Raw genomic sequence first — 17301 nt, 5'->3', positions numbered from 1 at the left:
TTCTCCTATTGAAACTTACCATTTTTTGTTTCATGTTTTGTGATATTGAGCTTTCTGGCTTTTCTGAAGAATCCACAGATGCTACTTTTTTCTTCTTCAAATTCATTTTCTTTAATTGTAGCTTCCAGTACCAATCTCTCCTGCTCCAGCTTCTCTAATTCCTCTGTATATTGGAAAACGTAAGGGAACTGTGAACACATCATTTTCTGTTTTAAATAAAATCACTTATTGAAACAATAGTGATGTTATAATTGCTGTTGTAGCTCTTAGTACAAAATGTAAAGCTGCTGGGAGAAAAGCCTTTAAGTACTTTGTTCTTGTGCCAACAGGGAAGAGGAAGCTAAATTCATCTTACCAATATTAGACTTCTGCTGAGGAAAAAGTACCATGTGTTATTATGGAATATACTATGGTGAGGTGCTAATTAATATGATACAAACGTTTACCTTCAGAAGGCTTTTTTCAAGAGGGAAGGACTTACATTTGAGTCACATGTGGGCTAAGAGTGAGGTGAATTTTAAGATTTTTTTGTTTTAAAACAAAGAAAAAACCTCATCAGCTAGACATAACCACTGCTGGCACTCTCGGTTGTCAACATAAATGAATATAATTTCTTCTACTTTAGAATCCATGACAACCATATGCTTCTAATTATTAGAGCTGATGATAACCACTAACTTAATGGTTATTCAAAAATAGATTTTCAGTTTCTCTCTTGAACAGAATTTCATAGCACATAGAAAATAATCATTTTTTTCCATTTCAGAGACTGCATCTGCTTCAAAGCACTTCTGTATATTTGAGGATTTTCTTTTTTTCCCTACTGTTTCTAACTCTTTCTCATTTCTAGAGTCTTAACATTTGGTATTTGCTATAGTTTCACTGGTATTCTAACTAATGTATTTTTTCATCAGTCAGTTCATGACATACAGCATGCAAAGAGGGTAGAAGGTTCCACTGGAGGTATTGAAGGGGTTGAGGAAAGCATAGATCTTTTGGGACTATTTTCTTAAGTTCTCATTTTGTACTGCAGCTCTCTACACGTCAGGCTGCTAGGGAGGCTGCTTGGTGAATATTTGCATACCCTTTTTTGTTTTTCTGGATAGTTTTAATTCACAGGTGATTTGCTTTTGAGGGCTGCCTTACCCTAGAATCCATCCTCTTTAGAGAGAGGGGGAAAGGTTAGGGAGGAGCTAGATTCATTTTTATTTAGCTGAGCTAGCATTCTTATGTCCTTTGCGGGTGTTCTTTTAGCAGCCAGGAGCGCGGTCTGTCAGCAGCTCAGGGATGCTGTGGGGAGAAGCTGGAGGCAATTTGCAGCAGGCGGCAGCAGAGAGTCGCCGTTCTCCTTTCCTATGAGCATCTCTGTTCTTGTCTATAGATACCATCTATAACACAAAAACTTTCTCTGGTGAGGAGAACATGGGACTCTGGGAGTAATCTCTAGGTGTAGGCTGTATCTGTCCGCTCAAGTAGAGAAGCTTGCAGAAAGTGGGAAAGTTATTATACTGAAAACATAATTATTGTTCTAATAGGGTCCCTAAATGGAGCCCTCCCCAGCATCCATGAGGAGCCAGTTGGACTCTTGTGTCCTAAAGAGGAAAACCAAGGCCATCTCTGTATGTCAATCCTGAAAGCCCTTTGTTTAGATTGTCTGTGTGCTTTCTCTCAACATTTTCAACCCATATGACATTTTTCCCAAACTGCATGGTGAAAGGTTTTCCCAACTCTTGAGGGATATATACTGCTAATCTGAGGAAGAATGAAAAAAAAAGTGGAAAGGACAATTGATTGCTTCCTGTGATTTCGAGATTTTTGTGGCTTTCTGGGTCACTGAAAGCACAGCTTCCCAACTCCCAGTGGCCAGAGGTCTCAGGTAGGCAGTGAGGAAGATGTGTCAAAAGCAGGAAGCAGCCATGCTGCACAGTGGCACAGTGTGATTTTACCGCTTTAGCTTGTGCCTGTGCTAGAAGTGCTTTGGAAGTTGAGTTATCTGATGTGAAGAACTTATAGCTTTGTGAGGCTTAGCCTTCTCTGTAACTGCCAGCGGATGTTGGCTTTAGCAAGGATTTTTGGCAGAATTGAAACTGCAGAAGCAATGAGGAACTGTAGAGGTCTCATGTGTGGAAACTACTCTAAAAACTGGATAGTGACACTACATGTATTCATCAGTCTTCCTTGTGCAGAGCCTGTAGCAACTGTACATGTGAAATATAATTCAGATGTTGAGGTAACACATACCTTGAACTTGGAGGACCTGAGATATATCAAATCCTTGGCTAATTCTGACAATAATCGTGCCAAGTTCAAAATCAAAGGCATCACTGCAAAAGAAGAGAATATATTCTTTTGTATCATATATGTTGCTGAGGGAAAACTACCTTGAGCATCTGCTCAAGTGTTAGTACTCAGTGGGAGTTATTACTGCCATGTGCTGGGCTGTTCTGGATAAAATTGCAGGAGGTATTGTCCAAGATTAAGTATTGTTCAGTATCAACATTCTTTCTTCATTAAAGAAAAAAAGAAGTAAGAGTACTACCAGTGGGTATGGGAAAAGATAGGCTATTCCTTAAAATGGGCCTTTCATACAATGGTTTTTTGGAGCTAGGTTGCCAGTAGGTAATTTTTTCTCCCTGCTCTGAGGAAATAAAAAAGCTGGGGTGGGTTTTGCTGCAGCTTTGCAGGTGAATTTTGAACAAGAATCCGAGAAGACTGTTTCTAAATGACTGTTTCTGGCTAAATCCCAACCCACAGAGCTGCTGAGCCTTTGGCACACAAGAGATTTGAAGCAAGGCTCTTTGTCTGTCTCTTAGGCTTAAAAGAAGAATTCCATGATGTTCTCTTATTCCCTAAGTATGTGCATTAGGGTTGTTTTTCACTGAGCTCCTGCCTACAAAAAAAAAAAGGGAAAATATAGTTCTGCAAAAGCACTGCTGACAGCAATGCAGCTTCTTTATGTAACGTTGTCAAGCCACATAATCTCTGATTGTGCCAGATGTTTGCTAAGGAGATCTTGCTGGGTACGTGAAGCCATGGAGCTTTTTGTAATGAACAGAAACTTCTGTTTTAGAGCTAGCATTTGTGAACCCAGATCTCTAGGTATATTCTTACATTGTTTCTACTTGTCAAATTCTGTATGGAAATGCTGTATTAATCCAGAATAGAGGGAGTAAAATAGGGGTGATGCTGATCTGGTACTTACTGTATAACACCCACATAGTTTTCAACTTGTGTGACAGCAGCATTTCTCCAGTCCTTCTTAAATCCAATCACCAAGGTATTTGGTTTCATTCTACCCAATCCTGAGGCCTATCAATGTTAAAACACTTCATGAGAACATATACACACATGCTCTTACTGTAAATGAGAAGTAATGGTGAAAGATAACTGAAGTAATGTAGTGGAGAAGCTTGTGACTAGATTGCATTTCATGAATGTCCTTCATGCTCATACCCTTGTAAAAAGATTAGCTCTAAATCATTCCAACTATAAATGATTTTTAGATGTCAGAAATATAGTTTTGCTAAATTAGCATTCATTTGCATTTCTTTTGACATCTCTTATTAAAATGGTTCAATAACTTGGAATCAAGAGAGAGTTCAAGTGCTGTTTGCATGCTCATTCTAACATAATAGCATAAAGCTTTTATCAGATTTGGAATACCCAATAGATGGCCTGTGTTCTTTTTAAACACCTCAGATATACAGAGAAGGCATACCCTCTTAATAATATGTATCTTTTTTGCCTCGAGTTTAGAAACTGTTTCTATTGTATTTGTTATATTCTTTCCAAAGGATTATCTGTCCAAACTAGCTGGACATGCTTTATAGATAAAAGTACAGTTTATAAACATTAACAAATGGTTTGTCAAGATATTAGATTGTCCCCAGAACTGAGTCTGGATACTAAAACCTGAAAAAATAAGGGCTATCAGGTCTATATTCAGGTAATCTAACTCTTACAGAAATCTAAATACTCAATGTATGGGGAACTTTCAGGAGGAGACCCACAGATACACCAGCTTATAAAGTTACTACACTTGCCAATTTTTACTGTAAGCAAAAAGAAAATAGGTAGAAATGTAGAGTCTTGGAGATTGTTTTTATGAGTGCTGCTCCAAAACTAATCCTAATCCCTCCTATTTTAGTATGTTGGCCCACATGGGGCATATGCAGATGGTATGGCAGTAGAGGCTGAACCTTCCTGCTGATATTTCGTTACATGTTGTTTCTGTGCAACAGATGGCAGCAGAGGGGCAGTCTGGTAAAATGGTGCTTGACATGGAAATCATGCAGAAAAAATTGCACCCTTTGAGATTTGTTGACACTTGCTGAATGTTTGTGGAGACCAAACAGTGGAAGTGAGCACAGTGAGGTGGTGGGTGATATGTTTCAGCTGTGGTGCCAGTGACATGAAACACAAGCCGTGTTCTACTTGGCAGTGCCAACTGTCCCGCCATGAAATGAAGAACATCTCAATCAGCTCATCTGCATGAATCTGCTAATGGTGGTGAATATATTGAGAAATAGTATCTTGTAGCTGAGAATTTGCTCTCATAGTGTTACTGTGCTCTTTGTATCAGTTGTGATTGGAAACAAATAGGAGGCATTACTTTCAGAATGACTGAAAATTAGAGTAGTACTGTTGCATTTGTATTGCTTTAAATGATTCACTGCTTGGCAAGCCAATACAGGTGTCCTTAGGATATCATAGTGATGATAAAGTTATCCTTTTGTCTGCTGGAAGGGAATAATTTGTGGCTTAAATAGTAACAGAAAGGAAAAGATCTGACTATGACAGCTCTTAGAAACGTTACAGGGATCTCCTACTGAGACAACACATAAACTGATGGTGAAATATCCATGTCAGGTTCTGATAGAATGAATTTTCTCTACATTTTGTGTCAGTACCTACATCTTTAAATTTTCAGATATATGAGAGAGAGAGAAAGAGGGAGATGGTAAATACAAAAACAGTGCCTCTGTGCTACTTTTGTTGAAAACATTTTAAGTTTAAAAATTCAAGTTAATTTAAATGAACTTTTGGAAGTGGTCTGCTGTATTCTTAAAATAGGACAAAAGCACTGCATGCTTGTTTAGATTGCCTTTGCTGTTAAAAAAAAAAAAGAATGCTTATTACACTGAGTTTTCAGTGAACACAGTAACATTCTTAGATACTTAACCTGTTGTGTAATGCCAAGCATTACTTCAAATTGATTTGAAGTGTATCATGTGACAGCTGCACAGAGATTCATGTTGTCCTGTAGATACCTCCTCTCTCTCTCTCTCTCTCTTTCTTTTTGTAAAAAATCTTGTTTTGTTCATTTAGGAAACAATTAGCCAGCCTATTCTCATAATTCCATAGCCTAGAACTATATCTTATTGTGAAATAACCTGTGTTTTAAACACATGTACCCTTCTCTACTACATTTTCCATATATACATGGGACTTCTTAACAAGCAAACAGAAATGCTTTCCATAAAAGGTTGCTTTGATGTATCACTCTTGTGTGTGTTCTGTAAACAAAAAGCTTACTTGAAGGAGACTTTTGACTCCGTCTCTGAAGCTGTCAGCTGCCACTGCTGCATAAAAGGCTTTTCTTTTGTTCTTTGTAAGCCAGGCCTGCTTTTTTGCCATGCCACTGTTCATCTCCTTAACACACAGCTTGCGTGGTCCCTGCATGATACAGTAACATATTATTAAGAATGCTATGTATTATACATCATAGAGTGATTTTGAAGGTGTTACTTTGTCTGCTATGGGACTGAATGGAGAGAGTGGAAAAAAAAAAACATGCCATATTTATTGTACCTATCTCTGAACTATTCATTACCATGTTCTCTGAAAATTTCTTGCTGCCCTTTGCAAAGAGGGAATGGGAGATGTTCCCTTTAGCACAGTATCTCAAAACGTTATGCGTTGCTGGCAGTGTGTTCACTTTAAGGCAAAATATGTTGGATGATACTTTTATGGCTAAATGGTCTTGCTATGTTTGTTATGATATATACTGTAGTTTTCAACATGGTGCCTGGGTTCCCAGTCATGGCTCTTTCTGGAGCTCTGCAAGCTTCTGTGGCAGTAAGATACCTCACGAGCTTGTACTATGCCAGCAAACTGCTTCTAAGTGCTTGGCATTCCCACTCTCAGAAGTTTTATTATTTGCTTGCCATCACAGTTTTGTGGTTTGTGAAGATTCACTGTGTCACAATATTGTGACAAACCAAATTAAATTTGCCTTATGATACTGGAGAAATAATAATAGTAAAAAATGCTTATGCTAGCAAAATAAATATAGGTTTTTTAATAGACTACGGTGAAATCTTCTATGTTCTATATAGAAAGTGCTAATTTTAGAGAAACATCTAATAAATCAGGAAAGTTGCTGAAAATCAACTTTATTAAGCCGTTTAATTTCAGGATCTTATTGGGTTTGATTCTGTACTTAGTGGATGCAGGAGTAAGGCTACGAATAATTACGGTAGAAAAGGATTAGAGCCATTCACATTTTATAGATTTGTTCAATTTGGAAAGAGTCACATGTAACTCTTCTATACTCTCTTTCCTCAAAGTGACAGCATCAAATGAATTATTCTTATACTCATGTGGAAGAATACATTATCTTGTCTGGACTGGTTCTTTAGATTCTGCAGCATGTTTTGGTGCCATGAGCCTTTTCTTTTTTTCCCTCAAAAGGTTGTTATAATATTTAAAATACATCTTCTACTATGAGCCCATCTATTTTAGTTCTGTCCTAATGAGAGTCTAGGTGATCATCTTTAAAATTCATAATTTCCTGTCTACTTATATCTAGAAATATACTTTGCTTCTAAGAAGATCTAAGAAAAGCACGTTTATCCTCAAAAATCAGCTTTGTTACAATTTTGGAGAAACCACTGCACAGAGGTCTGAATTACATGCTAAATCCCAACACTGCACGTCAGTGACAAAGCTGGAAATAGAGCTTAGTTAATTTGACTCTTTTGCTATATTCCTGACAGAACTCTGCCTCCCTAATTTTATTTTATTTTTTAGCCTTACTGTATCAATTAAAAAAAAAATCTTTACTTGTAATGCTTTATTTTTTCAAACCTTTATCATTTTTTGGTTCGTCTGCTATGAACTCTGAAATGCATCTCAATGAGGCATTTACCAGCAGGCTCTGTATCAGCTGATAGCTTTCTTGTCAAGGCTTATGACAAAATTCATTCTCAGTACGAATCTTTTTCACGGTCTGCACAGAAGCCCATCAGCACCACTGGGAACATTGTGTGCCAAGTGAGAGTGGAATGTGTAATGGGGATCTGCAACACCCACTGGTGCTGTATTTTCAGATCTATATGAGTTGGCCTTACCGTATATACTTCACAACAGATGCACAGACCATTGTTCTTTGTGAAAGTGTGTGTGATGTCGAGCAGAGCAGGCCTGATCATAGGAGCTCCTGTTAATGCTATGCACTGGGGTCTGTTAGGAGGGAAAAGGTTGTATTTAATTGGGAGATATACTTAGTCTGAATAAAGCATTCTATTTTTCACTGAAAATCTTACCTGAAGTTTTTCACGTGATCTTCCACTGTAGCTAATGCCAGCGCACTGTCTAAGGCCTTAATATAGCAAAGAGCCTGTGTAGAAGAGCCCCAGTTTACATCTGCGTATAATAAAGATAAATAATGCGTGTTAAACCACGGGCTTTCCTCTGTTCTGTTACAAAGGTCAGGAGTCGTTTACCTCTGAGCCAAAGCAGGATATATTCTATTGCGCTTTGTAGATACAGATATATCATTCTTTGTGCTTCATGAGAATAGGTTTGGTTATGCAAACATGCAAATAAATAATCTCATTCTTTCAAAGGAAAGCATAAGCAATGTTTTTCCTCTGCTCAATAAATGTTTTCTTCTCTGTTTCATAGAGTTTGTACCCTTCTCCCGTGTATAAAATGGACAGCCCCAAGTAATGCATTTGTATTTGTATGTAACTTCAGGAAGTTCAAATTAATCCATTAGGAAGCATCATCACCAGCTCCAATTAGTTCTGTTCTACTATATGGGTCAACAGTTGCTCTCCAGAACCAATTTTGGCATATATATCCTTTCTTCTCTATTGTACAGCCATTTGGTGGAAGGAGACAGATGGAAAACAACTTTTGAGGAATATTAGACTTTTCTGAACCACTCAGTTGTTGGTAGGTGAGTGCTGAACAGAAGTTACTATCCTTGGAGAGCTGGAAATTGATAGCTTTTGTACAGTGTCTTCAGTGAATTTAACCAGACCTTAAGCTGCTACTTTGCAGCAAGGATATTGCAATAAGCTAGAAGAAGGATAGCAATCTTCAGATGCCTTTCTGACATACTGCTTTTCACAGGTGCATTCCCCACAGCTGATGATCTTTACAGGAAGAAATCCACATGTCATCTCAATAGGTATGAGAGCAAGCAGAGAAAACAGAGAAAAGGAAAACTTAGGAACTTAGGCACAGACCAGGTGCTGCTATCCCAAGATGAGCAATGAAAGTACATCTTATGTTGGGAAACTCATCTTTTTTCTTTGAATTATTTATTCTATTGAACAAGTAAACCAGATGATTTGCATGAAATCTGAATGTGGGTTAATTTAGTCTAGGAAATGAAAAAAAAGGTGGTGGGCTCATACTGATGCTGTACTACATTAGTGCACAGATTCCTAAGCGCCACTCCCGTGATTAACTGAGCTATTAAGTAATCTTTTTCAACAGTAAAATGTTCCTATTTTTCTTAATGTAGTGAGAAATTATAGGAAGGCACTGGAAAAAGATCAGTTCACAAATAATGCATCTTGTATTGTTGTCGTATAATGGGCAGCAAGTTTCTCTTTTGAATGAGAGTCCCAGATAAGACAGCTAAGAGCACATCAAAATTCAAGTAAGCTTTTGTGGATGGATGAAGAGAAGTTACAAGTAGTAGTAAAGCAAAAGCCCAAATTAACTTTTATTAAAGATGTGGGAGTAAACTGATGCACTGGGATGTTTACACAAAGCCCTGAATCATCTTTGAAATGAGTGCTTAACAGTCAAAAGTTCACCAGGATATTGTCTTACTCTATATTATGTAAAGTGGGATTTAATATGGTGGTCCAGGCTTTCCTCTAAGGAATGGTGCTGAGGAAAAAGGAAGGTCTATTTTTGTAAGCAGAATTAATTCTGATAAAGTACAGTGAGGCTGCTTAACATACACAAAATAAGTCTTGTGGCCTTACCTGGTTTCTTATATGTTACATAAATATATAGAAAGAGTTCAATGACGTAAGTAATGAGAGCTGCCCACCAGTTGATGACAAACATAACACCACAGCACAATAGGGCTCCAAAAAGGGATATCCACATGTTATAATACCTGAATGCAGGTCTCCAACCTGTTTAAAGAGAATTGAGGGAATTGGAAGGGTAGAAGATAAATTGAGCAAATAGCAATCCACTGACTTTGCACATACAGACCCACATGCAGTTTATTTCAGGTTCTATCAGAACGGGTGGGAAAGATTCATGCATATTCTCAGGCAGTTAATCAACAGGTGCTTCCAGGTATTAACTGATGTAGATTTCTATCTGCACTGAGCACTAGAGCTTGCAAGCCTTTCGCTATAATATTTTCTCCTATGTCCAGCTTGGCTTTGAATGGCTGTTCTTTTTATACATTTTTGCCAAATTAAAGTTCACTGGTTCGGAACTGAAAATAGGTTTTCCTTTAACTCCAAGTAATAGGCTATTATGTCCTTTTGATGCATATGTATAGAACTTATTAATGGAAGCTAAATGCTTGCTGAGAGGAAAGTATATACTAATATTCCAAGTACACATGTATTTTAAACTTGGAAATTGTCTGGCCTTGATGCATAAAAATAAAATAATTTGCAGTTTTCTTTAAAGTGATATTATTCCTGCTGCTTTTCAGCTGCAGTATTGAATCCTTCCCCTGCTAGCAATTAAAATGAGACAAGCAGTGAGCCTCCGTGGTTTGCAGGTCTCTGCCAGGTGTTCTGCAGAGTAGACCCTTTTGGAGAGAGGAAAAAACACTGAAGATACAAGGAGAGGCTGAGCAACCCTGTCTTGGATCGTCTTTGTAATGAGGGAATGGGAAGGTCCTGCTGTGAAGAAATTTGCTGTCCTGCAGGCTTGCAATTATAATAATCTATCACTGTGAATTGGCAGAAATTAACTGGGGGAAATGAGAAAAGAAAAAAATGGCTGCAGTTTTGTCAGAAAACGTTAAGTAGTGGCAGAGTTGAAACAGATGCACATACACAAAGTCTGAAAAGTAATTTTTACTCAGCTCTAAGGCCAAGTAGAGCAGATCTGCATTTGTACAACTGTGCAGGTAATTAGCAGAAGTGCTCATCTTTTCTGCCCTCTGAACAAATGGCACCATGCAGATCTGTAGGAAGGAAGTTGATGTAGGCATTTATGCTACGACTGCAGGTTTCTTCACACTGGAAATAAAAAATGTATTCCTTGCTTCTAGAATTGAATAACTGATTCATAGTAGCAGGAAATTGTCTTTCCTTTTTGCCCACAGTCATGCTGCTCAACTGATTGACTTTTGTCCTTAATAATGATGTTGAGGTGGATTATTCTGATGTGGTGATGCATGTGCCTGTAAGCCTGTATTTTCCCTTGCAGTGCAAATGTAGAGAGTGACTCTCAAGATATCCTTGTACAGGACCTCATTGTACTCTACCCTACTAGCCACTGCAGAGCTATCTTGATGTTGGTTTGGGGACCTGTTCTTGTTCTGTGTGTTTTCTTCCAGGTATCACTTCCATCACAATTACTGTTCTTACAAACTTTCTTCAAATGTCTCTAGTTTTGGCAGGAGGGCATAAAGACCCTACTTCACCTTGCTTACTTTATGTGGTCAGAGATACTATAGGTTTTTTTATCCATCTATGTTGACTGATAGTGAGGGGAAAAACACCCTAAGGAGGAGCTTTCTTGCTCCAGTGAGATCCACCAAAGCCTTTTTCATTTTACACAACTGCAGGGAACATAAGGGAAAGAGCCATTATTTTTGTCTTTTGGAGATAAATAAGATGTCATCATATTCAATGAGAGCAGTAAAACCTCAGATCACATAGCTTAGATGTTTTACAGGTACTGCAGCTTTCTCTGACGCTCAGTCAAGAACTTGCAGAGATGAGTTTGTGAAGCCCACACTTAAATCACCGGTGAATGCCGACTCACCTGGAGATTTTGCATATGAGGCATGAAAGCAGGAGAAATTAATCAAAGCGTATGAAGCCAGGAAGAAATTGGAGATGATGGGAGCAATGGTGTTCAGTTGAGCTGCAAGACACAATTCAGACATAGGTACTGGTTTCCTAAGTTGTGTATAGCTTTTTCCTGATAATACATTAAATCAGTATACTGCCTGGATTTGTTGTCCAGAGAGAGTTCCAGTGTTTTTCTGTGGAACTAATTTAAGGTCACCTTGATATACCTCATTTCATACCAATGTGTTGTTCATTTATATAATCTATATGCTATGCAAGGTTATACTTGACACTCTGATTCTACAGATTGCCTCTTAATGATGTGGAGCTGATGTAAGTTTCAGAACTTCAAATATGTAATTTAGAGGACAGATCCTAAAAAGGCTACTATTGATTTGTAGTTAGAAAGTATTGTTTTGCTTTATAAATGGCAGTCTGAATTCTCCAACTACACTTTTCATTTATTGACAGTGCCACACAATTTGAAACTGAAGTCCTGGAGAAACCAATTTTAAAATTTCAACACTTCCAAATGTACTGCTAATAGTAATAGAACACTCAATACAATAGCTGGGATTTTCTGATGCCAGTGCTAGTAATTTGAGCAGTGTTTTTGAGCTAACTACGGAGAAGGCTTGGCAGAGCAGCCTCTTAATTATGTCAAAATTATTTCACTTCTATATGCAGTATAAACTAGAAATATATTTTCAAAGTTTGCCATATTTGACATAGTTTGGGTGTGCTAACTTGGTTGGAATCTTTTCTAACTATAGCTAATCACTGTATTAAAATATCAGTTTATAGAATTTCAAAACATCAGATTGTTGCATTTATATAGCTGTATACAAACCAATCAAAATGAACGCCATAGCAATCACAAAAGTGAGTACATATCCTCTGATTGGCTCGTTGTTTTTTCCGTATCCTTTGGCAAAGAAGTGGAGTCCTTTGTAGACATTGTCCTTGCAAAGAGCCTGGTGGACAAATCAGAACTTAATTCTGCTAAGCAGGGCATTCTTGCATCAGAAGAAATTTTCTGTGAGTGACAGCTTACTAGACTTTAGCTAAACAAAAATTTAATCTAACTTAGTAGTTCAAATACGTCTACTGCTATGGCATATAAACATTCAAATAGGGTGATAAGCCAATATCTTGCTAAATTATAGTATCAAAACAAAATCACAGATATTTAACACTTATTCAGTGCTTTAAAGAGACGTTAATTGAGTATCTAAACAGAGTTTAAGTTGATGGAAACTGAAGCAGAAATCAGATCTGTGCAAGTTATCTGTCTGTCCCATGCCCTCCGTTGCCATTCTGTGTGCGTTGCTGCTTCCAACAGCTTGTGGACAGCATGTCTCAGCACACCTGCCAACACAGGAATGAGAGCTTCTGCAGTTTCGTGGCATTCCTGAGGTACAGGCTGGCTCTCTGTCAGGAGATAGTGGTCCTGAAAATAGCCATGAAGTTAACAAAACAAATACATGTGCATCCCCCTCTTCTGCCACCAAGCTGAGCTCTGACCAAAGGCACTCTGCAATCCTAAATGCCCACGTCTGTAGGAAGGTGATAAGACCTGCCTATTTCTGTAGAAATGCATATGTCAGCGTTATTCGAATACCTATTGCATTTGGCACATAGAGTTCAGCTAAATTGTTCATTTTTGAAGTAAAATAGAGTATAAAGAAGTGGATACTTGGATTTCTACCTGAAAAACTTTGGGTGCGCTGACCAGAGATGCCAGAGCTGATGACAGAGTAGCAGAAAAGATGCCAGCTGTGATGAGAGGACCAAAGCCAGACACCATACTCATCACCTGTAGAAAAAAAAAAGAAGGGAAAAAATACCCAGGCTTGCATTTGAATACATTTTTTGATCACACATCTGTTTAAGTAGTATGTTTCTGTGTGTGTCTCAGCTATTAGTAGTCCTAAATTCAACATACTACAAAGCTGCTGTGAGGTATGGGTATACTAGTATTCATTTTTTAGTGGAAAGCAACTGAGCCACAGCCAAATGTGAATGCAAACCTGCAGCTATGTGTAAGGGCACATGAGTACTCTCTGAGATTTTCTTACTTCCTTCACTAACTTATTTCCCTAAGCAACAGCCTCTGCTTGACAGGTAAACACTTGTAGCAAGAAGGGAAAGTGGAAACAGCAGGAAAGAACCCTGAAGTACTTGATATGGTCAAAGAGATTTGTGTTTGTTTGGGTTTCAATATTATTTAACGCAGCTAAAAAAGGGAGAGAATGTGCATCTGTGCTGGTACAATAGCAGTTCTGCAAACAGCTGTGGTGGGCACCATCAGGCCTCTCCTTCCTGGGGCCTTTCCTGGCCTTCACCACCATTAAACCAAAAGGATTGTTAAGTTCAGAAGCAGCAGAGAAGGAAGTAAAAAGATGAAGCAGATGGATGTGATTGCCTGATACTTTTGGTGTGTTAGAAGCACTCCAGGAAAGAGAACAGTTAATTCTAGAGATTTGTCAACTGAAAATATAGCTTTTCTGACATCAGTCTGGCAAGGATAAATGCAAGAAATGAAATTCTGTTCATGCTTTTGGTGAGGTTCTTTTTTGAAGGGTTCCCCTGAGTTTGAGCAGTTGAACTCCGGTGGAAATGAGGATGGAAGGAAAGCAGTCTGCAATACAGATAGCATATCCCTTTAAAGGTTTTTACCCAGCCCTGTCATTTAGCAGAAGCAGCTGGGAAAAAAAGCAAGTGACTTTCAAAGCTCCAAATGGCTAGTTGAAAAGCAAGTGCAGGTAGGCGGTGAGTTCCTCTGGTGGCTGTGAAGCAGAGGGGCTGCAAAGACATCTGGGAGCCATGGTCGTGGTCCTGCAGAACTGCTTTACTTTGATCCTTTGCTTAAGCTTTGTTTTGAAGAATAGAAATGGCACTCTGTCTGGCCTAGGAGAAAGATCTCGTTACTTTTCACTTGATTTTTCACTTGACTATTTCAGATACTTTTTTAGAAGAAGTCTGAACTTTGGCTTTTGTATTGTGGATTAAAACTTTAAGAGCAGCCACAGCACCCCTGAGGTGAAACCACATCCACGTGAAGAAAAGTGAGATGAACTGCTCATCTGGCAGGAGTTCCAGATGTCTCTGATAAGTCTAGGCTTCGAGTTTGAAGGTGTTGGAGGATATACTCCTGCATGGTACTTGTTGAAAGTGGAGGTTAGGATGTTACCAGAGTACTGGGAAGACTAGTGGGGTCAGATAGCTTCCATGAAGCTAACATGAAGTGCACAGACTTTTCACTTTACTCCTGTTTTTTGTTTTTCTAGATAAAAGTGAATTTCCTATTGCTGTCACTTGTCAGTAAATAATATCTTCGCATGTTTGTACTAAAGCATTTGTGCATCACTTATGGTTGTATATGTTATTAAAACCTGAAAATTATTCATCAGCCCATAATCACATGGCTGACTTCTGCATCTGGAAAAATCATAGCCTAGGTTGCAGGCAGATGATCCATTGCAGCTCATCCCAGGTATGACTGTATCATTGATGTTCCCAGTAGCATCTCGTACAACACAGGAGGCTGTGGAAACAAGAATATACTATTACTTCTATGTGAATTCAAACAGGACAAATGCCACCTGGCTTCTGAAACAGAGACTTTTGTTTCTGCTGATTATTTCTCTTTATTCATTGTTCTTACATGTAATAAAATCAAAGCACTTACTTCTACATAATAAATCCATAGGACAAAAAACTGTGGAGGTTAATCACTCCTTTGCATACCAGGCTTTCAAATTTTCTTAACTGTATAAATTAAGTCACGAAACAGAGGTTCTTTGCTTACCTGCACATACTGCAACGCCGATGTAAGCAACTGTTGTTATCAGAATGGCCAGCATTGTTCCTTTGGGTATCGCACCCTGCGGATCCTTAAAAAAAAACAGTGATCCAAAAAACACTGAGTTCACATGCTGCATGCACTCTGTATACCAGTGAGTCCTACCACATGGTGATATGGAGAAGGTAGATTTTTGTCACTTAGAACTGTGCCATATCTCCTGTCCCTGTGCATGCATAGCCATGAAATGGTTGTTGGTGCAGTGCTCCTACCCTTGGCATAGTGTAGGATGTTCTGAAGGGGGGGGCTAACTCTGCATTTCTGAGCGCTCTGAACTCCCCCTACATTGCAGTGGGCTTTATTTTAATGTCTTAATGGTACATAGTTGCTGAACCAATCAAATTGCTTGATTCAGTGGGTCCACACGATGTTCATTTCCAGGCCATGAAACTATTCCATTCAACGTGATGCCTTTTTCTCTGGCAGCAGGACATAGTTGTACAGGCAGCCACTTTCGGACATGATTACAGCTCATGTTCTTATAACAGCTTGGCACTAAACCTTCTACGCCTTCATAAAGATCAGGTTTTTGGTGTAAGCAATTGCTTAAGCAAGTATAATGCAGTTCTGCATTAATGCAGTTTGTGAAGTTGCCTTGACACTTGTGTGGATGAGAAGACGAGACTGTTTTTGGTTCATCAGCATGATAGCTGTGTGTAAGTTACTTGGAGCAGAATACAGTACTTCTGTGATTAGCAGCTAGTAATTATTGGTACTTATGCCTTGAAAACAAACTGCTGCTTTTCACTATTCTGACTTTGAATTTAGAAGATTTAATAAGGTAGGAATATAATGTTTATAAACTAGTTCACAAGAATTTTGACTTCATTTGTGCAGTTGTGAGTCCAGTAATCTGCATTATAATTTAATGCGTGTTTGTTTATGCTAGGAAGCTCTGGTGAATTGTCTTCTTGAGTTTCTTCAGTGAGGTTTTTTTTAGTTGCAGATGCCTGGAATACGTTTTAAGCCGTAAATTGTTGTGGTGTTATAACAACTATGCTCATTGAATGAAAAAAATATATAATTTGGTGAGTTGTGTGAAATGGGGATGAATGACTTAACTACGTTTAACAACTAACATAATTTTAATTAGGTAAGGATTTATTGAACTGAAAAACAACTTCAAAGTCATTTCAACTCCATAAGACCTTTAGCCCTTTAAATCATAAATCAGCTTTAATTTGTACAGTTTTGGTGTGTCGTGGGTCACTGTTTTTGCCAAGTCTTATGTTGCAGTCTTAAACACCTTTACCTTAAAACTTAGGGTTTGAGCTTCTTACTGCTTTACAACTTTTAAATTATATTAGCAATGAAACATATTTAATATGTTGCTAGCATTTTAATATCTGCTCCCAAGCCCTCTGCAGTCCCTAGGAAGACAGACTCTTTCTGTGAGCAGGCTTTGAACTAGCTCACCACTTGAATGTGTAGTGTCTACAGAAGCCTGTACATAGCTGTTTAAAGAAATCTGGTTTGACAATTTTACATTTAAAATAATTCTTAGCTTGTCCTTTAGATTTCTGGAGAGGGTGGTTAATTTAATTAGACCTGTCTAATGCATCTAAATATGCTCGGTGGGGAATCTACAGCCTGGAGGAGCTGGTCATAGACCTCTACGTACTGCCAGATTGGAACAACTGCAGGGAGCCAGCAGGAGAGTTGGTTCCTTTGGTCTGTTCAAACTCTTTCAAACAGCTTGTGAAAGAAGTGCTGCTACTTTGGGAGTTTACCATAGATAGAGAGCACCATATACGGCAAAATAATTATTTTTGTTTGTTAAAAAGATGGAGACTGTGAGGCTGATTCAGTCTCAGTGGGCAGAAGTACAATGATTTGCTTTGTTTTCTTTTTAATTAAAAATGGAATCTCATAAACATCATTATTAGTGGCTCCAATTCCACCTATTTCTCTCTGTGCTTGGCTTCAAAAGCAGTCCTCTGAAAACTAAGGAGATGAGGCATGCAATCAGTGTAAGAAGGAAAACAAATCTGTCTGTCAGGGATGATAGGATCCTGATGAACTTGTGACTGCTAGGCCAATACAGATTTAAGAGATGATTGGTTGAATCCTTAAGGTATCAGGGACAATAGGTCTATATGATAAAGCTATCGCTGGATATGCTGGAGGAAGCCAGGTTTGACTTGTGTCCTTTTGGTGACTTTTTAGTATTTTGGTTTACTTTCTTCCTTTTTTTTT

General features: G+C 38.3%; 1 protein-coding gene across 1 annotated transcript in view; it reads right to left on the bottom strand.

The window, feature by feature from the left end:
• Positions 1-17301, bottom strand: part of SLC12A1 (solute carrier family 12 member 1) — a 48615-nt gene that overhangs the window by 10509 nt on the left and 20805 nt on the right. Inside the window, exons 10-21 of the mRNA XM_031555305.1 lie at positions 15052-15136; positions 14636-14787; positions 12949-13056; positions 12091-12214; positions 11212-11313; positions 9231-9386; positions 7548-7647; positions 7353-7464; positions 5536-5676; positions 3203-3309; positions 2242-2324; positions 20-163 (exon numbers count right to left, since the gene is read on the bottom strand). Coding sequence (XP_031411165.1) covers positions 20-163; positions 2242-2324; positions 3203-3309; positions 5536-5676; positions 7353-7464; positions 7548-7647; positions 9231-9386; positions 11212-11313; positions 12091-12214; positions 12949-13056; positions 14636-14787; positions 15052-15136 — 1414 coding nt within the window. The remainder of the gene's footprint in view (positions 1-19; positions 164-2241; positions 2325-3202; positions 3310-5535; positions 5677-7352; positions 7465-7547; positions 7648-9230; positions 9387-11211; positions 11314-12090; positions 12215-12948; positions 13057-14635; positions 14788-15051; positions 15137-17301) is intronic.

Source organism: Meleagris gallopavo, chromosome 12, assembly GCF_000146605.3.
Source record: "Meleagris gallopavo isolate NT-WF06-2002-E0010 breed Aviagen turkey brand Nicholas breeding stock chromosome 12, Turkey_5.1, whole genome shotgun sequence".
Lineage (NCBI taxonomy): Eukaryota > Metazoa > Chordata > Aves > Galliformes > Phasianidae > Meleagris > Meleagris gallopavo.
The sequence above is the reverse complement of the archived record's forward strand: the minus strand, read 5'-3'. Positions and strand labels throughout refer to the sequence as shown.